The 21,355-nt window shown below is 52.9% G+C and overlaps 1 protein-coding gene across 2 annotated transcripts; it reads left to right on the top strand.

Moving 5' to 3' along the window:
- Window positions 1-1,181: 1,181 nt before the first annotated feature.
- On the top strand, window positions 1,182-19,344 carry CLTB (clathrin light chain B). 2 transcript variants are annotated; one of them, XM_019756125.3, is made up of 6 exons: window positions 1,182-1,587; window positions 6,714-6,760; window positions 13,809-13,926; window positions 14,153-14,264; window positions 15,992-16,045; window positions 18,896-19,344. In XM_019756125.3, exons 1-6 carry the CDS (start codon window positions 1,401-1,403, stop codon window positions 19,065-19,067), a joined length of 690 nt encoding a protein of 229 aa, XP_019611684.1. In that variant the 5' UTR covers window positions 1,182-1,400; the 3' UTR covers window positions 19,068-19,344. The 2 variants fall into 2 exon arrangements, with proteins under 2 accessions (XP_019611684.1, XP_019611685.1); XM_019756126.3 differs by lacking the exon at window positions 15,992-16,045.
- Window positions 19,345-21,355: the final 2,011 nt, after the last annotated feature.

Genomic DNA, 21,355 nt, shown 5'->3' on the forward strand with positions numbered 1-21,355 from the left:
TGTTCACTAGTCCTCTGTCTCCACAAAATCTGGAGTTGACATTTAGGGCAGGTCTGTTAAACAAGCAAACTTTCCAAGTCTTTTCAGCACCCCAGGCTGTAGCTGGGGGAATGAGAAAGCAGTGTGAGATGAAGGTGGAGTGGTGCACTTGGACCAGGTTGAGCAGGGCCTTCAATTTCTTTCTTTCTTGTTTACACTACTAATAATATTCTCATCATAAGAGTGAAACCTACATCAAAGTATTACTGAGCAAGACTGAAAGGCCCCTTCACCCCAACTCTACTGCCACGCCCCCACCCACTAAGGGAACTGCTACCACAGCTTGGGGTGTATCTTTCCCTTTTCTCTTCCAGTTCACCGTTGATGTTCAAGTTGCAAATCGGAAAGAGAAGATCCCAAAGCCCCTCCGGGTTTCCTGGTACCCGTTTCAGTGTCAGAGCACCTGCACACGGGCTGTGAGGGCCCGCTTGCCATCTGCTGGTCTGATAGATTGTAATCTCCCCATTGCCAAGGCTGGTTTTTGCTACGTTTTGTCGCCCTAGTGCTTGGCACAGCACCGGCAGGGAGGAGGCGTTTGAACACTGTGTAGTGAGGGTGATTGGGTGGGGGCTGGCAGGCTGCCTGGATCAATTGTCTGCCTTTCTCAGGCTGGACATTTGAGGGGCCCAGCCTCTAAGCAGGGGTGCAGTCAGGTCACACAATCTCTGGCGATCTGAGCTGAAGCCACCCCAAATGAAGAGAAATGCACTAAAGCAACGCGTCCTGGTGGGAAAGGCTCTGGATCTGCAAGAAAGATGCAATCACGCTGTGGACTTAGTGTCACCTCTCCTAGCCTCATAATAATGAGATTTATAATATCCACCCAGTTTAGGTGAAGAAACTGCAGAGTGGATCAGGAGCAAGCTCCGCGCAGCGACCACCCGCTCCGTGCTCTGGAGGTCGGGGCTGCGCGCCCGCGGTGGCCCTGTGCACGCTATGGCCATTTTGTGCAGTGAGCTTCGCCTGTAGACCTGGCCGGAGCTGTGCGGTGTCCTGGTGTTCTGGAAATGAGCCCTCTGGCAGGGAACAAGAGCGCTGCCCCGGCCTCGGGGCCCCTGGGGCTGCGCCACCGTCCTGCTGCTGCCCTCCGGTGGCCGCCGCTAGGCGACCTCCGGCCGTCCTGCGGGCCCCCTCCCTCGGCCGGTGACATCACCGCATTCCCGTCCCGGCTCCTCCCGTCCGCACCGCAGTGACAGGAGAGTCGGGCCCGGTGGCGTAGAGGAAGTGCGGGCCCACCACACCGAGCGCGTCCCCGCAGAAGTCGGCCCCCTGGGCGCTAGGGTGACAGTGCCGCCGCCGCGGGGCGCAGCGCCGGGCAGAGCCGAGCGCCAGGCGGACCCTCCAGCAGAGACGCGGGGAAAATGGCTGATGATTTTGGCTTCTTCTCGTCGTCGTTGAGCGGGGCCCCCGAGGCGGCCGAGGAGGACCCGGCGGCTGCCTTCCTGGCCCAGCAGGAAAGTGAGATCGCGGGCATAGAGAATGACGAAGGTTTCGGGGCACCTGCCGGCGGCCAGGCGGCCCTCGCGCAGCCGGGACCCGCGAATGGGGGTGAGTCAGCGCAGTGGCATGGGCAGTGGGGGGCCTGCGCCTCAAACCGGGGTACCAGGTCAGCACAGACTGGGCCTCTAAGCCCAGCGGTTGAATGAAGAGCGCCTGCTCTCCACTAGCCAGGAGCAGGCCTGGGGCAGTGTGTGAGCCGGATCTGGGGGGAAATGCGGAGGAATCTTGGAAATTCTCATCTGAGGCCCCGCCTGGGATTGTGGATCTGGTGGCTCCCGGGGCAAGAATTCGTCATGACATTTTATTCCCAGGCCAGCTTCACCACTGCAAGGCTTTGGAATCCAATGGTGCCCAGCCCTGAGAATCTGGCCTGGGGTAGTAGCCTGGCTGTGTGGGCTTCCAGCTGAGCCCTGAAGGTGTGGGCAGAACCGCAGACCTCTCTGCCCTTCAGACTTAGCTCTCTCCTAAAGCTGGGAAAGCAGTGGACAGTGGGGGCTCCAAGAACTCACAAACCTTCCCTGGGGACCACCTGCCATCCTGCAGTCACTGGGCTAGGCACTTTACTTATATTTAATAATTTTATGTGCATTATTAAACCCATTTCAGAGATAGCAAAATCGAGGCTCAAAAAGTACAGTACTAAAACAACTGGTAAGTGGCAGAGCGACTGTTTAAATCTGTTTCTGTCAGACTCTAAGCCCTCTCCACCTGACCACATTATCTTCCATATGCCTGGCTCTGAGTTAGACACCAAGGGAGTGGGGGCAGGGCACAGTCACATGTGGTCCTGCCCTGTGGTGTTTTTCAAAGGTGGGCCAGGGCTGCTGTGGCTAGCTTCAGACACAGGGTCCGGGGCCTGGTCTTTGTGACAGCACATTTATCAATGATGTTTCTGTTCTGGTTCTGGCTTGAAAGAATAATTTCTTAAAATATTTAGTAAAAAACTAGATATCACCTTCATGGGTGCATCCAACACAGCACTTGCTTCCTGTTAACGTCGTTATTTTGGTGGGGGTTTCTCGGCCTTTTGGAGTAAGTGGTAGCTTACATATTTTAAAAAAATGTTTACAAGTAAGGCTCCTTAGAGTTATGTTTGTATTCATTCAACATTTAGTGACCACCTTCTGTGTGCCAGGACAACTGGGGATACAGACATGAGTAAGACAGTTTCTGTGACTTGAGGAGCTTCAAGCTCTCTGTAGCCCCTTGCTATGAGAAATGTAACAAGACTTTTGTAACATATAAGAAAGTGGAGGCCCAGAGAGATTGAGTATCTTGCCCAAAGTCACACAGCCGTGAGTGACAGATCTGGGACTTGATCCAATCCCAGGCCTTCCAAGTCTGGGCTCCATGCTCTTTCACATGCTATGGCAGGACGGTCGGCAGTTATCTTGGGAAGTGATGGGATGTGGGGGTGAGGGGATGGTCTTTTGCTACCCAACCAAACCAGCAGTGGAGGTCTTCTGAAGCAGCAGCTCCTAGCATCTCAGGACAGACCCTTGCACATCCTAGGAAATGCCTGCCCATGTTCACGCAGCAATATTCATTTGTCCACTTCTCCTCCTTGAGACCACCAGCTTACCCAGTCTGGCTTGGCCTGGGGGATCCTCTGCTGAAAACAGCAGATGTCACAACCCCCTGAGAGAGAAGCAGTAGAAGTCAGGCTGAGGTAGCCAGAGGTGTCCGGGAGTTGAGCCGGTTGTGGCCTCTCCCAGGACAGTGGGGTTCTCAGGGCTCACAGCCTGGATGGGAGTTTCCCTCTCTGGCAGGGGTGGGGCACGAATTGGCCGCATGCCTGAGGTGGCAGGGAGAGAAGCAGGGACATGCCCTCTGAGGGTCTGTGGGACTCAGTATTTCACACTGCAAAAGCTGCAAATGCCCTCCTGAGTGGGGCAGGGGGATCCAGGAGGTATCTTGGCTGGCAGCTCAATAGGTGGCCAGAAAGGATGAAATTGATCTGCACTCCTAAGCCTACATGGTGCTGAGCAAGTAATTCCCCCTGGACCAGCAGTGAGTGCCGGAAGCCAGATGGGTGGGGAACATGTGCCTTGGCCTGCCGGGAGCTGGATGGAAGCTGGCTCCCACCACCGCTGCCTGTCAGCACCTCTGAGTCTTGTCTCTTAGATGATGCCCCTGCACAGAGTACCCTGACTTGGGCCCCAGGTGCCCCTGGGAAAAGAGGTGTCTGGTGTAGGCCTGAGCCTGAGCTACATTGAGTCTCTCCTGTGGGGCTGGAACTGTGGCCAGCCTGTGCAATGGACACTGTTTCCATTCATCACCCTGGGTAAGGCCCAGAAGGTTTACTTTTTCACACCTAGATTGCTGAGCACCCAGCCCAGCTCTGCCGCTGACTTGCTAGTCAGTTCCTGGCAAGCCTGTTTGCCCTGCTGGGCCTCAGTAAGCTCCCAGGAATGTTCTGGACCCTGTCTGCCCCTGTTCCAAAATGGGTCAGGAAGCTGAGGGAAGGAACACCCAGCGGTCATGTCTGGGACTTGTGTCTGCTGTGCTCCTGTGCTGCCGGCCTCTGACTGCAGACACACGGTTATAAAAGTGCAAGAGATGCATCAAAAAGCATTAAGGGAACACATACTCGCATTTCTGTATGTGGGTGTCTGTGGGTTCCCGAATAGGCTGAAACTTCATCTCCAGAAGAACACTCTTGGGACTGAGAGACTGAGGCTGAGACTTTCTGAAGGCCAGTGGAGCTTGAGCCTGGGACTGGTCAGGGTGGAGTGGGATGGTACAACTTCCACTCCAGAGAGGCCAAGTGCACAGACCAGCGTTGTTGTGAATGGACGCTGGTAATATAAGGTCCTGGTGGAGGAGATACCCCAGGGAAAGATGCTGCCACTGAAACCCCACCAGCTCACCTGAGTTAGGGTCCAGGCCACTCAGGCAGGAGAAGCCCTATCTGAATGAGTAGGGATGATTGCTGACCTATCTGGTCAGAATCGACCCCTGTTTTACTCTGAAAACAGAGTTGACTCTAATTTATATAGAGTGGAGATTATTTCCACGGATTAAGTGTCCCTCCCTTCAATCCCCAGGCTGAAAGCACTGTCACTGTGCTCACATCTCTGTCTGGCTGGTAAAGGGATACTTGTCCATCTGTGGTCATCTCATGCGTCCTGTGGCTTTTTGCTAGGAGACACTGCAGTTTCTGAGAGGCCTCAGTCAGGCCTTGTAGATAACCGGGGGCCCCCAAAGAAAAACTCGACTTCCATTTAATCCACACTTATTTCTCACCCATTCTGTGCAGGAGCCCTCAGGAGCTGAACAGGATACAGAGCCTGATAAGGGAGTGCATGACCCCTGAGAGGTCATGAGTAATTGCATTAGAGGGTGGGGGATGCGGCACAGTATTCTGGGATACACCAGCGGTGAGACCCTCCATCAGTGCCTAGGGAAGCAGGAGCAATAGTGGAGGGCTTTCCAGAGGAGATGACTGGTGAACTGGGCCTTAGAGAGTGACTGGATCCAGAAGAACATTCGTCAGAGAGGGAAGCAGGAAGACAGGCATGGGGTATGGAGTGGTATGCTTGGGGAAGGAGGAAACAATATAGGGTTTGTGGGAAGGGCTGGTTGGCAGTGAGGCAAGAAAAATGGGTGGGGCCAGGCTGTAAAGATCCTCAAGTGCTATGTCAAATGTACTCATTTGACAAATATTTACTGAGCCCCTGTTATGTATCAGGCACAAGGTGCTGGGCTCCAGCAGTGGACAAAACAAAGTTCCTGCCCTCCTGGAGAGTCCATTCAAGTGGGGAAGGCAGATAAACACATAACTAAGTAAACATATCGGGCAGTGGTAACTGCTATAGAGACAATATTGGAGGCAGGTGCCCGAAGGGTGAATGTCAGGGGTGGTCAAGGAAGGCTGATAATAAAGCAACGTTTGAACAGCAGCTGAAGGGAGTGAGGGAGCCGCCCACTTGGAGATGGGTGGGAGGGCCTTCCAGGCAGAGGGAACAGCACCTGCCGAGTCCCTGAGGCAGGAGCAGGCCCTATAGGCTACTGTGGTCCGTGGGAAGTGGATTTCCTTTTGGTTCATTTTTATTAAATTTTTAATGAGAGGAGTGACATAGGTAAGTGTATGCTTTACAAAATGTCAGCTCTGGAGTTGGTTTGAAAGAGGGTTGGGGGAGCATGAAGCTGGAGTCAGGGAGACCTGTGAGTGGACAAAGCCAGCCTTCCTTCCTTCCTTCCTTCCTTCCTTCCTTCCTTCCTTCTTTCCTTCCTTCCGCCCTCCCTTCCTCCCTTCTTTCCTTCCTTCCTTCCCTTCCTCCCTTCTTTCCTTCCTTCCTTCCTTCAATGCATTTATTCATTTGTTTGTTCAACAAATAGGTTCTGACTCTTACTAAGTTGCAGGTACCGTGCAGGGATCCGGGAAGGACAGTGGTGAGGACAAAGGATATAGCTGGGCCCCTCCAGGTGTTTGCCACCAGCAGGGCAGAGACCAACGCAGCTGTACGAGCGAGAGCTGGCGCTGAGGCCAGACTGGGCAGAGAGTGGAGGGCAACTTGGAGGGTCACTGTTGCAGCAGAAGCCACAGGAATTTGTGACTAATCAGATGTCAGGGACCAGAAGTCATTGTTGAGGGCAAAATGAAATCCTTCTGGGAGGGGCAGGAGGAAAGAATAGGCCCAGTGCTGTCTGGTGGGGGCTGTGATTCTTGCTTTCTCAGGTGGAGCTGTTGCTCAGGAGCCCCAGGGACAGGCAGAGACTCGCAGATCCCACTTCCTTAGCCCTTGCAGACTCCACCCTGAGCCTACAGCTCCTCTACCTGCTCACCAGGCACAGGCTCCATAGTTGGGCCATTCCCAGCTGTGGTAGAGGGTACATTCATTTCAGGTAGGTGAGGAGCTATTACTCATTGGATGACCTTGGGCAATCACATAGCCTCTCTGAGCCTCAGTTTGAGAATCTGTAAAATGGGTTGATGTCAACTTTATCACAAGACTGGTGAAAATCAAATGTGATAAAGGCTGTGAGAAGGGATGGTGAACAGTTAAGGACAGAGCTCAAGTCTTTTACGTATCCAGAATGTTTATTTTGGGGGAGGGGTCAATACTCGCATGGGTACATACAGAGTTTGGCTCCGGGTGCTAATGTAGGACCATTCCGCTCTTCCTATAAGCTGAGCAACGAGTAATGCTGTCTCCTTGTTCTCTTTCTAGCTGGTTCTGAGGACATAGGGACCACGATCAATGGAGATGTGTTTCAGGTAAGCAAGATTCAGCCTTAGCAGTGGTAGAGACCGACAGCCTAGATCTCAGGAACTTACCCATCAGTAGGATTAGGGCTCCCAGTTTTCTGTTCACTATGTCTGATGCATTGGGATGGGAACATAGAGATTTTGACAAGATTTTCTTGTTATGTAGGAGAACATGATGAGGAATAAGGACCACAAGACACAGGGATTGAAAGACTGTAGCCTCTGGCTACCCACAGTGATGCCCTGCTCCTGGAGGGAGGGATAAAGTAGCCCACCGTGGTGTGGACTGAAGGAAGCACAGGGCCCTGCACGCATTGGTCCTCCCAGGCTGAACTGAGTGGCCGTCCCTCACACACATGAACATTTTAACTGGGCAGGCCTTTGACTCAGAGATTCCATTCCTCAGAGTTTTCCCTAAGGAAATAACTGGACAAGGACCCCCAGATTCTTTGCAGGATGATGTATAGTAGCAGACAAACTGGAAATGACCTAAGGGTCCAGCCCTGGGAGCCTGGGTGGGTAAATTGGGAAACCATGCTGTTTTTAAAAAGACAGTCAGAGCTTTCTGTATTGACATGAAAGATGCCCACAATCTATTAAGCAGCTTGCAGAATAATATGCACAGTATGGTCCTGCTTTTTATTTTAGATACATGTTTGCACAAAATATCTGAAAGGTTGTGCACCAACTGCTAACAATGGTTAGCCCCAAAATGGGGGTTGGGGAGGGATAAGAGAAGGGCTTTCACTTTCATTGTTTAAAAATTCTTTATAGTGGTTCTGTGCACCCCCCCCACACACACACACTGTCACACACAAACGCACATGCACGCACCAAAACACGTAGTAAGGATATTTCTAGTTAAAGACTGCCTCTCTGTACCCACCTAACCCTCCTTCCCTCATATATATATATATATATATATATATATATATATATATATATATATATATATAAATATATATACATACACATATATATATATATATATATATACATATATATGTATATATATATATATAAATTGGTTTAAAAATATTTAGACAGATGAATAACTGTGTTGTACACCTGAATCTCATATAATATTGTATATCAATCATACTTAAATTAAAAGTATTTAGACTTAGAGAACTTGGCCCACAGATGGCATCCCCAGGACCCCACAGATGAAACTGTCGTCATCCCCCCATCCCCTGCCAGATGCCTGGGTGAGGCAAACTTTCATTAGATGAGCCTTAATTCCCACTGGACGGGGGCAGAGACCCTCGACCCCAGGGCCGACCCCAGGGCCGCTGCTTGGTGATCTGCTTCGCCCCACCCTGTCGCGCCTCCTGAATTCTCTAAGAGAATAAACAATACTTTCTTATGTAAGAGGGATGGGCTGGTACCTTACACAGGGAAACTGGCCAAGTCCTGTCTCTGGAAAATTACTCAACTATCTGCAAGCTAGAAAAGTCAGTCTCTAGGGTTTTCTGATTTCATGTGTCCATGGGCCTGAAAGCCCAAAATAATCAGCGTTTCATCCTGTACCATTTGGTAGATCATTGAGACACAGGCTGCCCTTGCTCTGGGCACACCGAAAAGGACTTTGCTTGACCCAGAGGTCTGTGTCCTAAAGTGGACCTAGAGCTGGAGATGCATTTGGAACCACAGAAGTACCCAGAACACTGTGAGGAGGAGAACTGTCCCTTTCTATGCATTAGGATGAGATCTTCTCCCCCCATACCCTCCGGTCTTGCTTTGTGTTTGACAGATCTAAGGAACCCTGGGCCTCCTCCCCAATCTCAGTGGGAACTCTTACTCTCACTGTCCCATTAATAACCCCAAGTATGTTTATTTTTTAAAATTTTTATTGGGGAATATTGGGGAACAGTGTATTTCTCCAGGGCCTATCAGCTCCAAGTCATTGTCCTTCAATCTAGTTGTGGAGGGCACAGCTCACTGGCCCATGTGGGAATCAAACCAGCAACCTTGTTCAGAGCTCGTGCTCCAACCAACTGAGCCATCCGGCCGCCCCCCCGCCCCCCAAGTATGTTTATTTGTTTCACACTCATGCCATCCCAGAAGCCTTACAGGCAGGATGGGGTCACAGATGAGGCCGGTCACTCAGCAGCAGGGTCCACCCAGACCTCCTGCCCCTGGTCTGGTGCCCTTTGCACCACATCCTTGCTGTGGACTGTGCAGACCTGGTGGCTGGGTCACAGGTGGGAGGCCCCTCGCAGACCTTTAGAATCAAACAGTTTGGCTTGGGCTGCAGGGGGAGAAGCCTGCATACCCAACACTTTCAAGAGTCTGGGGCAGAGCTTTCTTGCTACCTTTGTGGGTTTTTGTGGCAGCCTGTGGGCCACTAGAGGGTCCAGGTATGGACCGGATTCCCAACGAGGCCTAAGGATAAGCCTGTCCATACCTATTCCAGTTTTATCTGGCACTGCCAGGCCAGGGGCAGGAGGCCCCTGCAGCACTCATTCCTTCTGCACAAAATCTCTCCCTTCCCCCACCTCTCCCATCATCCACCGTTGAGCTACTTAGAGAAATCAACAGCTCAGTTTAGCTTAGTTTGAGCTGCTTAATACCAGAGACGGACATGCCTTATCCTCCTGGCTGTCCCTGGATTCACAGCACAGGTATGGCGAGCATGGCCCATGGTGGTGCTCATGTGGTGTCCAGAAGAGGGTTCCTGATTCGGGGGTGCTAGGGAGCTGCACTGAGATAAACCTGGCTGTGCCTGGAGCCTCCTGCCTTTTGGTCCTAGCCATTCTTGACCCCTTCCCTCTCCAGCTTGCCCCTGGTGAGTCCTTGCCTGCCAGCCCTTATGCCAGCTGACCCAATTTCCTCAATGGGACATTCAAGTGATTAAAGAGGAGCCCTGCTGTGCCCCCAGGGCTGTCCCCCAGACCCCCTCCAACTGCTCACTGATAGAAGCAGGGGAAACAAGTCCATAGCAGCCAGAGAAGAGGAGCCAGCAAATGGTTTCTCAGGACTTTCCCTGCCAGAAACACTGCTGTGCTCGTCCTGGTCATGCAGCCTGGCTCACATGCACAGGGCTGCCATGTGGCACCAGTGAGCCACGCAGCCTGCCAGCCCTCTCATGTGCACACCTGCCACAGGTCACAGGCTTGCACAGCAGTTACTGCACATGGGCCCCGCTTTGCACCCTGCGTGGGATGTTGCCACTCCCATTTAACAGGTGAAGAAGCACAAGAAGCCCAGGGAAGGGACTCTCAAAGGTCCCACAGCCAGTGAGGGGCACAAAGGGAGTTAAAGCCCAGTCCTTCTGATGCTGTTTCCCAGGCTGTCTGTCCCTCCACATGGCTCTGCAGGCAGCCACTCGCTCCTTCACTGAGTCAATTCACATTCCTGGAGTTCCGTGCACTGTGCTGGAGCCGTGGACGTAGAGGCAAATCCAGCACATGTTCATCCTCAAAGAGCTTGTTTCTAACAGAGGACAGAGACCTGGGAAGAAGTGATGGCAGCAGTGCAGGATGACAAGTGCTCGGCAACCCGGTAGTGTGGGGAGCTTGGTCTGATTCTTACCGTGTGTCAGACACCACCCAGAAGCGTTACATGGATTAACTCATTCTATCCTCCCAACACTCCTATGATGTAGGTTCTGTCATTGTCCCCATTTTACAGATGAGGAGGACACATTGGGGGGTTAAAGCTTGCTCTGGTGACACAGCTGGGAGGAGCTGGGACTTGAACCAGGCCCAGGCACCAGGCGCTGCACTGAAATCAGGGAGTGCCACAGGCAGTGGGTGCTGGCAGTGGTTCTGAGGCAGCCTGCGGGGATGTGGGTGGTCCTGGCTGAGGGGACAGCATATGCGAAGGCACAAAGGGTCAGTCACTCGGCCCTGAGCTTGCCCAGAGCCTGGGGCCCGCTGGGCCTGGATGCCCATGGGAAGTGGTGGAGGAGGTGGACCTGGCTTGGCCAAGGCCTGCGGCCTGCGGCACGGCTACCTCCGGGCACACGTGCTTAGAACACACTTTGGATGTACAGCTGCTCCAGGGGCTGAGAGAGGCACTAGGGGGTCCGAGCTGCTCCTCAAGGCTGCTCCCCGAAAGACTGAGGCAGGCTGCAGCGGAATCAAACATCCTGGGCTTCATTCCAGGCTTTTTAAAGCCAGACGACCTTGGACTAGTCATTGCTCTGAGATGGAGCTCTCATTTGTAAAATGGGGATCAGAGGCTGTGTCCTGTTTCTCCCACAGGTCTGTGGAGAAAAGTGCTCTGCAGCCCAGAAGCTTCTTATAAATTCCTGACAAAATCACTGAGCGAGACCCGGGGTACACGGGTGAGGGTGAGAGAGGTGGGGATGGGGCGTGGGGTCATGGGAGGAGGGGGCACAGGCTCTACTCCTGGGAAGGTAGACTTATCAAGAAGACAAAAAGTAGACGCACAAATCATGTGAAATTGGCTACTACATGTCCAGTATGTTCACACCCAGGAATTTAGTTTGAATTCTGGCTCTACCAGTTCCTGGCCGGGTGACCCTGGGACTTTGGCGTGAGACTTTCCCTACCTGTAACATAAAGGTAATACAACCCACCGTGTAGGGTTGTAAAGATCAAAGAGAACTTTTAAATTGCAAGTTCTCTGCAAGTTTTAAAGCTCTATAAACTGGAGTCTTCATTTTAGGGCAGGCTTTGTGGAGATGGTGGGTCCTAAAGGACACACAGGATGTGACCCCTGTCCAGAGGGCCCTTCCAGCCCACCTCTCTCACCCCATCTTCTCTGTACTCAGAGTTCCCCAAAGGCACCGGCCCCACGTGGACCTGCCGCTGCCCGCTCTTGGCCTGAAATGCCCTTCCCCCATCTCTTCTCATCCTACTCTGCCCCCAGTCTAGAATGGGCATGCCCTCGCTTGTCCCCCTTCTTTACCTGACCTGTGTCACAGTGCATATCCCAGTCGTGGTCCTCCTTTTTGGGGGGACTCCCCCTGCCAAGCTCCCGGCTGATGGGCTGTCTGGTTCATTCCTGTCTCCAAGCCTGAGCAGGTTAATTCATTCAATAAATGTTCTCAAACTCCGCCTACAGCCAGGCCTTCCTTGTAATGGGTACTATCCATTGGCAGTCTTTGCCCTTAAGGAGCTTACTTTCTTGGAGGGAGGAGACAGTAAACAAACTAGTCATTTCAGATGCCACAGGTACCATGAAGAAGATAAAATGTAGTACCTGAATAAACACAAATACACAAAAGTAACTGCAGTTGTCTGCAGATGGGACTTGTATAGGATTGGACAGGGGTTCTGGCAGCTGGACCTCAGGGCAGGGTTGTTCCCGGAAGCCGACAGGGTGGGGCTCACCCAACAGCAGCGATCAATTTGTGTACTCCAGATTCAAGGCCCCTTGGCAAGTCTTGAGACTCCAAACTCAAGTGTAGTGCAGGAAGAAAAGTGGAATAAGAGCTCCGCCCAACTGCCCCACCCAAGGGCGGGCCTGACCCGCCCTGCCAGGCTGCACCACCCTGCCCTGGGCCCGCCCTTCCCTCTTCCCACACAGCGGAGACTGCCATGTGCCCCTTCACCTCTTGGGTAAATGCTTACTGAGAACCTCCGCTAAACCGGGCACATGCTGGCTCTGGGGGCCTTCATCCATGCAGCCACTGCTTACTGAGCACCGTCTGTGCCCACGACAGTGGTGGCACACTGGACAGGGCATGCCAGACGCTGTCGCGTGGGGAGAAGACACTAAACACCAGTATTCATGGCAGTTTTGATGAGTGCTTGAAGGAGGAGCATGGGGAGCAATGAAAGGACGAAACGGGTTTAGAGGCTGTAAAAATCGTCCTGCCCTGCCTGTTAGGAGCTCATGGTCCAGCAGGAGACTCACAGTAGAAGGTGAAGGCCGTGACAGAGCACAGAGAAGAAGGGCTGCAAAATCTGCTTGGAGTTGGAAACTATACCAGAGCTTGTGACTTTTGAGCTGGAAAGTCGTGGGATGCAGTAAGATTTCATCAGCTGGAGAAGGGAGGGGACACAATTGCAGGCTGAAAGCGAAGGCAGGATATGTGCTGACAGGAATGTGTGGGGCGAGCAGAGTGCCGGAGCGGAAGCGGCGGGAGATGGGGCTGGGTCTCGGATCGGATCAGATCGTAAAAAGTCTCTGGCTTGGCGAGACCAGAAAGAAGGGAGCCACGTCCTTACTGACTGAGCTCTCCATCCCAGCACTTCGAGTCCCCAGCGCTGGCAGGCGGCGTGGAGAAGTGGGCAGAGGATCAGGGGCCTGGATTCTGGCCCTGGCTCTGCCACTACATCATGCCATCTCTCTTGGCCTCCGTTCCCTCCTTTATAAAATGGGAATGAATAAGAAGAATTCTAGCTACCACTCACTGAGCCATCGCTCCATGCCTGGGACTTTTCTAAATCTTACAGATAATTGTTGCACCAAATCCTCATAACAGCAATTAGTGGTAGTTTTATTCCCATTTCAGATGAGAAAACAGGCCCAGCAAGGTTAAGTGGGGTTTGAACTTAGATACTCTGGCCCCAGAGCCCAGGTCCTTTACCATAATCCTAGCCGAGGCCTGCCCATCTCAAGGCTGCTTGTTCACTCAGCAAGTGTTTACTGAGTATCCGCTATGGGCCGGGCGCTGAGGACACAGCAGTGAGCGGGACAGACTAGGTCTCTGTCATCACAAAAGTGACATTCCGATGGAGGAGACAGACAATGGACAAGTAAACATAAAGTGACGTCATTTCTACTGTTATTGGATAAATAAAACTGTAATAGAATGACTTTAATGATAGTAACACAAGTGACTCATTGTGTGCGAAGAAGTGTCAGAAGTTCTGTACATTTTTTAACTCATCCTTATATCAGCCCTAAGGAGTGGGTACTCTTATTTAGCCCATTTTATGATGAGGAAAGTGAGGCACAGTGAGGTTGAGTGACTTGCCCAGGGTCACACAGGGGGAAGGGTAGCTGGCAGAGGGCATAGGAAGTGCAAAGGAGACAGTGCATGTGAGGTTGAGATGTGAGGTGGTATCCTGGTCCTTGGGCAGCAGACACAGGAGGGCAGGTAGATGGGCTGGTGCACAGCTATGTGTTTGTGTTCTAGGAGGCTAATGGCCCAGCTGATGGCTACGCTGCCATTGCCCAGGTTGACAGGCTGACACAGGAACCCGAGAGCATCCGCAAATGGAGAGAGGAGCAGAAGAAACGGCTGCAGGAGCTGGGTGAGGGCACAAGGCTGGGGTGCCCCCAACCTGGGCTCCCTGCTGGGATGGTTGTTTGGGACATGGGGGAGGTGGGGAAGCCTTAGGATATATGGAGCCCTGCACTGCCTTAATGTGGGAGTTGTGTGAGGATGACCCCTGGGGGCCGAGGGAGAAGCAGCCAGAGCAGCTGGGCCTTCCACTCCCTGTGGGAAAGCTGCCACTCATTCTCCTGTGGGGGTTGCAGATGCTGCCTCCAAGGTGACAGAACAGGAGTGGCGGGAGAAGGCCAAGAAGGACCTAGAGGAGTGGAACCAGCGCCAGAGTGAACAAGTCGAAAAGAACAAGATCAACAACCGGTGAGAGGAGCTATGGGGACAGGAGGGGCTAAGGGGACAGGAAGGGGCTGTGGGGACTTGAGGGGGCTTTGGGAACATGAGGGGTCTATGGGGACAGTGAGAGGAACTATGGTATGGGGGACTGCCTTGAGAATGGATGATGTGGTGGGAAGAACACGGAGGAAGGGGAAGCTGAAACGCCCAAGGCTGCTTCCTCGGCTGCCCGTGGAGTTCAAAGCTTTGAACTCTGAAGAGCTGATGCCCTGTTAAGTCCTCACCTCCTCACCCAACAGTGAGGAACAAGTTCTGCAGTCAGCAAAAGAGGTCCCAGGACCCCGCGATGGGAGCCAGACTGCCGGGGCCCAGCGGCCAGCAGCTAGGCCTGCGCCTCTGCGGCCATGGTTAGTGTCGCAGAGAGCAGAGGCCTGGCTGGGAGAGAAGAACCACTCTGGGTACAGGATTTTGTTGCTTGTAGAACTGACAGTGCTTCGACCCAGAATGGCTACAGCGTTAAATGGCATTAGTCGCCTGTATAACTGAAAAGTCAGGGGTAGCATGGTAGATTGGCTGAAACAAAGTCAGTTGGCACCCACTGTTACTGTCTCTCAGCTCTTCTTTCCTCTGTGGTGCCTTCACTCTTGGGCACAAACCCCTGGGATGGGGGCAAAGGTGGCCGCCAGCGGCTCCAAGCTTCTGCTCTCTTCTCTTGGCAACCTCAGTGAGAATAAAATAACCTTTTCCTCCCAATAGCTCTAGCATAAGTCCTTGACCTGACCTTCATGGGTCGGGCCCAGTGAATGTCCCAGGGGGAGGGACTCTCTGATGGACCCAGCATGGGCAATAGTCCCATTCTTTGTGTTGTGCATGGGTCAGCCCCACCCAAACCACAGGCGCTGAAGTGAGGGCAGCCTGATCTGCAAAGGGCAATCAGGGTGACCTTCCTGGAGGAAGGGGAATGGGCAGGTAAGGATAGCAGATGCCACTAGAGAACACCTTTGTGGAAATGGTCTCAGAGCACTTCTGAGATGGTGCCCAGGAGCCCTGCCTTTGAGGCTGTGCCCTTCCAGGTACCAGGCCTGCCAGGAAGGGAAAGGCCATCTCTGGGAAGCCATCACAATTCTGTTCAAGAAGCTGCTGCGTGCCAGGCTCTGGGCTGGGTATCAGGAAGACAGAGATGAGAAGGACCCAGTCTGTATCTTCAGAGAGCTCAGAGGAGAGAAACATACGTGTCCAGCTGAACTCAACAGTAGGGTCCTCTGCAGGAAGGCTGTGGAAGCAAGGGCTGCCAGTGGGGAGGGACCGCCATGTGTGGGGGACCGGGCTTTGGAGGATGATTAGGAGTTCATCAGGAAAAAAGAGAGCAGGGTAGGGAAGGGAAATCTAGACCCGGGAACAGAATCATATGAAAGAAAGGACGTTGTGTCTTGGGCAGCAGGGAATCAGGGCGTGGTGGGAGAGAGGTGACCTGTGCATCTGAATGCCAGGGTTGGGTAAGTGGTGGGGAGCCGCTGAATGTTTGTGAAAGGGAGGAGTAAAATGACCAGCGCTGTTTTAGAAAAGGCACTGGGTGGGTGGGTGGAGGATCCCCGCTCTCCTCTCTGGGCTGTGTATAGTTGCTGAGCCTTCCAGAACTGTGCTTCCTAACACCTCTCCAACTGGAGGAACTAACGCTGTCTCTCTTTCTCAACCCTCTGCCTGTCTGTCTGTCTTGCCATTCCGTCTTCCCCACCTAACCCCTTTCCCTCAAGGATCGCTGACAAAGCATTCTACCAGCAGCCAGATGCTGATATCATCGGCTACGTGTACGTGTGCCTCCTTTGCTCCGCTGTCTGGGGAAGCTGGAGAGGGCAAGGCCTGTGTGTGTGGCTGCCACAGTTTCTCCTGCTTGTGGGGTTTAAGAATGTAGCAGTGCCAGGGCAGTGACCAGAGCAGGAGGTGCACCCCAGGGACTGGAGGACGTTTATCCCTCCAGCAAATGCTTATTGAGGTCTATTCTGCCCGGAGGCAGCTTTGCTAAATCCAGGCAGAGAAAAGAAGGGAATGCACTGGCCATCCCTGGGTGGGAGGGGCGAATGGCAAAGCTGCCCAATCCCCTCTCTGTGAGATGACTCTTGGGGGTGGGAGGTGGGGTGAAGAGGTCCTCTGTTGAACAAAGCAAACCCTAAGTGCCAGCTGCTGGAGGTACAAAGAAGCTCCTAGGAGCACACCCGTCCTTCTCTCCTGCCCCCAAGTGCACTGCTCCTCCGTAGAGCTTCTGCCCGAGTTTGGCCATGACCCCTGCCCTGACCACCAGGGGGCCCTCTCATAAATTCCTAGTTGGTACTGTGACTAATCCAGACCAGAGATGGCAGAGGTTCTCCCTCGTTACCCCAATTGGTCGACAGCGACACCTGGGGGTGTGTTGGGGATTGTGAGGCTGAAGGGAAAAGTGCAGGGATGAGTGTGTGAGGTTGGCCACTTGCGTTAAGTGCCAAGTATTTGCTGCTCCTCGAGCTGGGCACACTCTCTGATGCTGTCTGGATAACCATTCTCTCACAGAGCCCAGGACACCCCCGAGTAACAGCCTGCCACTTCTTCCATCCACTCTCCTGGTCCTTATGGGTACTTACCTGTGCCAGTGTCTGTCCAGACAGGAATAGGACAGACACAGTCTGTCCCCACAAGTTACTCTTGGTCGGGATCGTGTTGTGATAAGAGCTGCGTGGAGGGACACACCAAACTCTTGGAGCTGCCCTCTGCTGGGGGAGCCAGGGTCGGCTTCAGAGACTTGAGACTTTCAGCTGGACCTTAAAGTGGGAAGAGGAACGGCTCGGTAGGGAGAGTGAGGAGAGGGGAACAGCATTCTAGATGGGAGAAGTGGCTGGGGCAAAGGTGATGAGACAGGAAATACCTAGTTGCCTGTGGCTGCAGGCTATGTTAGTGGGGATGAATGGAGAAGGTCAGCTAGGGGCCAGCTGCAAAACGCCTGCTGTGCCAGGCTAAGATGCTGGACTTGATCCTGAAGGCAGCGGGAGCCATAGGAGGGTTTGAGCAGCAGTGGGGATGGCAGAGGGGCATCTATGCTGGGGAATACCACAGGGGGGCAGTGCTCCTGTTGCACCTGAGGAAATGGTCCAGGAAGCACCCAAGGGAGTCCTGAAGAGAGGGAGAGTGTAGACCAGCGCTTCCCAGACTTTCATGTGCCTGTGAACCACTGGCATCTTGTTAAATGAAGGTTCTGATTCAGTGGGACTGAGGTGAGGCCCTGACTCTGCATTTCTAGCAAGCTCCAGGGTGAGGCTGATGCTGCGGGGCCACGCACCACACTTTAAGCGGTAAGGTCAGCGGGAAGGACAGCTCCTAGGAAAGCTTCCCTCAGCCCCACTGGCCATGCGACTCCATCCATCGTTGCAAGCCTGCAAACATCTGCCACCTTATTAGATTCTCAGGCCAGTCAGGATCAGCAAAGTGCAGGCTCTGATCCTCACTTTACAGGTCAGGAAATGAGCACACAGCATGTAAGCAAGATCACTAGGGAGGGGCCAGGTCCCTCAACCCAGGGCCAGCTCATCCTTGGCAGAGCCCAAGGGACCACCTGGACAGCTCCCCTCTGTCAGCCAGTGCCTGGTCCTGCGAGAGATGAGAGGGGGGCTTCCAAGGAGAAAGGGGTTTTCCGGGGATCCTTGCTGGCCTAACAGAACACAGACCCAGCCCTCCTCACCGAAGAATCCTTTGTCTATCTTAATGATGCTCACGTTTAGGTTTTGTCCACTAAACTGTATTTACTATACTTCATCCCTCCATTGTTCCTTCAAAACTGGCTTCTACAAGTATAACTGTCAGCCAGAACTTCTGATGAAGAAGGACCAGTTTTCATTCTAACTTGATTCCCAACGAAAGCAAAGCCTAGAATGGAGCAGTCCCCAGGCTGTGGCTCCAGAGAGATGACAGTCATTCTGGGCTAAAAAGAGCTGTGCCGTCATATATGCCAGGGGATGTGGTGGAGTCTGTGTCCATCACTCCTCCGTGGATGCACATTAGCATGGGAAAGGCCAAGACCCTCCTTAACTGAGTTTTCTATGCGCATTGGACCCTTTTCTGGAGACACTCTCAGGGTCCACGAGACAGAGACAATGCTGAACCAGGTACATGGTTAGTCAATGTCCTGTCTCTGCCAGGTTCTTGGAGATGTTGAAAACGGCTGAGGTGCCACGTTAGTTCCTCCACGGGCCCCTACGTGCCAGGAGCCCCAGGTTGGGAACTTAATGGGGGGGTAATGACGAGAGAGTGTCTAGGCTGGGGCAGGGGTACGGGAGGGGGAGGTTGCTGTGCAGGGTAGGGTGGCAAGGGAAGAGCTCTGTGGGAGGGTGAGGCCCACACTCAGTCCTGAGTGACAAGAAGCAACAAGCCCTGAGCAGGTGTGGGGGGAGGGCATTTCAGGAGGAGGTGACAGCAAGTGCAGAGGCCCTGAGGCAAGACCCAAGGAGGCTGCTTCTGATGCCAATGCTCTTCCTGGGGGCCTGAGATCAGAGGGCACGGGGCTGGGGAGGAGACCTGTGGACAAACTACCGCAGAGGAGGCTGGGCAGCACAGCCGTGCTCGGTGGGGGCAGAGCGTCACTGACTCCTGGGAAAGGCAGCAGCTGTGAGACCTCTGCCTGTCTCCCCCTGCAGGGCATCTGAGGAGGCTTTCGTGAAGGAATCCAAGGAGGAGACCCCAGGCACAGAGTGGGAGAAGGTGGCCCAGCTGTGCGACTTCAACCCCAAGAGCAGCAAGCAGTGCAAAGACGTGTCCCGCCTGCGCTCGGTGCTCATGTCCCTGAAGCAGACGCCGCTGTCCCGCTAGGTGGCAGCCACAAGCATGGCCACTGAGGAGGGGCTGGCCCTGGCAGAGGAGCAGCTGCTTTGGGCAGGGGTGGGGGAAATGCCTCCAGCAGCTGCTGCACAAGCCTAGTTGGTTCCTCCCCATCTCCCAGGACCGGGAGGGGAAACCCTCACCCTTCTCCCCCTCCTTCCCTCCTGGCCTTGTGGCCCAGCCCCTCACACCCCTCTCAGTCCACAAAGTTGTGACTGTCCCTCCTGATGTATTTTTTTTTTTCTTGGCTTAAAGGGTGTGTTGTTAACTCTTTTTACATTTATTTATTATCACTCTCATTTTTTCTGAAGCCCCAATTGGTGTCAGGGCTCAATTTGTGCTTAGAACTTTCTGAGCTTCATGGCATAGAAACAAGGTGAGGCTCTTCCCCTGGGGGCCCAAGAACTCCCAGTAGGAAGTGGGTGGTGTCCCAAGCTGTGTATATCTGCTTTCTCTACATCTCCTCGCAGGAGGAGAGACAACCTCACAGAATGTTTGCAACTTTGATCCTTTCTGATCCTTGAACAAGCCTGTGTGATAGGGATTCTGTGGTCCTCATCATATAGCCACAGACACCTAGACTCCCAGAGGGTAAGTGGCTTCAAGAGGGAGGGAGAGGTGAGACCAGAGGTTCCCAGTGGAGGCTCCGTCTCAGCCTGGGTGAGAGGGAGCCTCTGCCAGACCCCCTTCCTTGGGATTGGCCAGGAACCTCTGGATTTGGGGATCCCACGGCTTTGCATCCTTCCGCTGTGCCCCTCTGTGGATCTGGAATAAACCATCAGGGACCACACCTCTTCCCCTTCAGCAGAGGTTGCAAACAGGCTACATTCAAAATATTGTGACCTGTACAGGTTTAAAAAATTTGAGTAATTACCAATCATATTAGTTTCCTAGCGCTGTCGTAACAAATCACCAGTGTCTGGCTTGGAACAACAGAAATTTATTGTCTAGCCATTCTGCCGGTCAGAAGTCTGAAGACAAGGTGTCATCAGGGCCATGGGCCTCTGAAGGCACCAGGGAAGGATCTGTTGCAAACTTTTTTTCCAACTTCTGGCAACTTCGGGGGGTTCCTTGGCTTCTAGGTGCATCACTACAATCTTGAGTTAATCTTTACATCACCATCTTCACATCGCCTGTCGTCTATGCATGTCTGTCTATGAAAGTTCCCCTTTTAATAAGGACACCAGTCATATTGGAGTAGGGCCCACCTTAATGACCTCATTTTAATTTGATTACCTCTGTAGAGATGCTACTTCCAAATAAGGACCTCTAACGTACTAGGGAGGGGACTTCATATTTTTCTTGGAGGGCGGGAACACACAATAATGCTTACCATTAAAGAATAGAGACTATCCTCTTTAGAAGTTCCATAGTCTTTACCACTCTGTCTTGAGGCCAAGGGTCACCACAATATACTGCTTTATGTTCATAATCTGTGCCTTACAGATAAGAGACCGTGGCGGGAACAAGAAACTTAGCTGGCCCTAGTCATACACGCCTCCATTTAGAAATCCAGACTCGGGTTTCCGGGCGGGAATCCCGCGCCCGTTCTCGGGAAATCTGGAAAATTGGCTTTTTGAACCCAGGTGGCTGGTCGTATCAGCCGCGTCACTTTGTGGAAACGATTCATCATGGAGAATAGAAAAGTTTGTATCTCAGGATTCAGGAACGGGAAAGCGAAAAAAATTTCTGAGATCTGGCTGGAAACCCTAATCCAGACTGTCAGGGTGCCCGCGAAGGGGGTGTGTCTTCTTCACTCCCTTTTTCCCCTTCTGGCATCTTGCAGCTGGTGGTGAAACTGATGGGAGTCACACATGGAAAGAATCTGGCTCCAAGTCAACATTTTTGAGCTGACCACAGACTAGGAACTCGTTTGAGATTCTACATGAACGTGAAAGTCACCAGTTGCCTCTCTTCTAATTTGCTTAGGTCCCCAGCCTCCTTTCGTGCTTAAACCTAGGAGACTAAGTATACAAACCAATGGCAGGCTTTGGGATTATGTTGTTTCCACTACACCAGGCTGCTTCTCTGAGCCTGTTTCCCGTCTGTAAGATGCAGCAAAAACCAAGCTGGGATGGTCAAGCTCAGGTGTGCGTGGGGTGAGGAGCAGAAGTACAATGGAGGGCAGAGCCCCCTGCCTCAGGACCATGACCAACCTCATCTGGAGGTTTTCCTACTGAAAGTCTGGAAATTCTTGGAAAGATCCAGTTTTTTACCCTAAATAGTATTACTCTAGGGAATCTCTACTTTTAACAAGTGTTCCAGGTGCAGGAAGGTTT

This window comes from Rhinolophus sinicus, chromosome 5 (genome assembly GCF_057876585.1).
Source record: "Rhinolophus sinicus isolate RSI-liver-muscle chromosome 5, RSI-T2T, whole genome shotgun sequence".
Classification (NCBI taxonomy): Eukaryota; Metazoa; Chordata; class Mammalia; order Chiroptera; family Rhinolophidae; genus Rhinolophus; species Rhinolophus sinicus.

Coding starts and splice junctions, on each gene's coding strand:
- CLTB (XM_019756125.3), top strand. CDS start 1,401: ATGGCTGATGATTTTGGCTTCTTCTCGTCGTCGTTGAGCGGGGCCCCC. Junction 6,761..13,808: donor TCAATGGAGATGTGTTTCAG/GTAAGCAAGATT, acceptor TTTGTGTTCTAG/GAGGCTAATGGCCCAGCTGA. Junction 13,927..14,152: donor GAAACGGCTGCAGGAGCTGG/GTGAGGGCACAA, acceptor TGGGGGTTGCAG/ATGCTGCCTCCAAGGTGACA.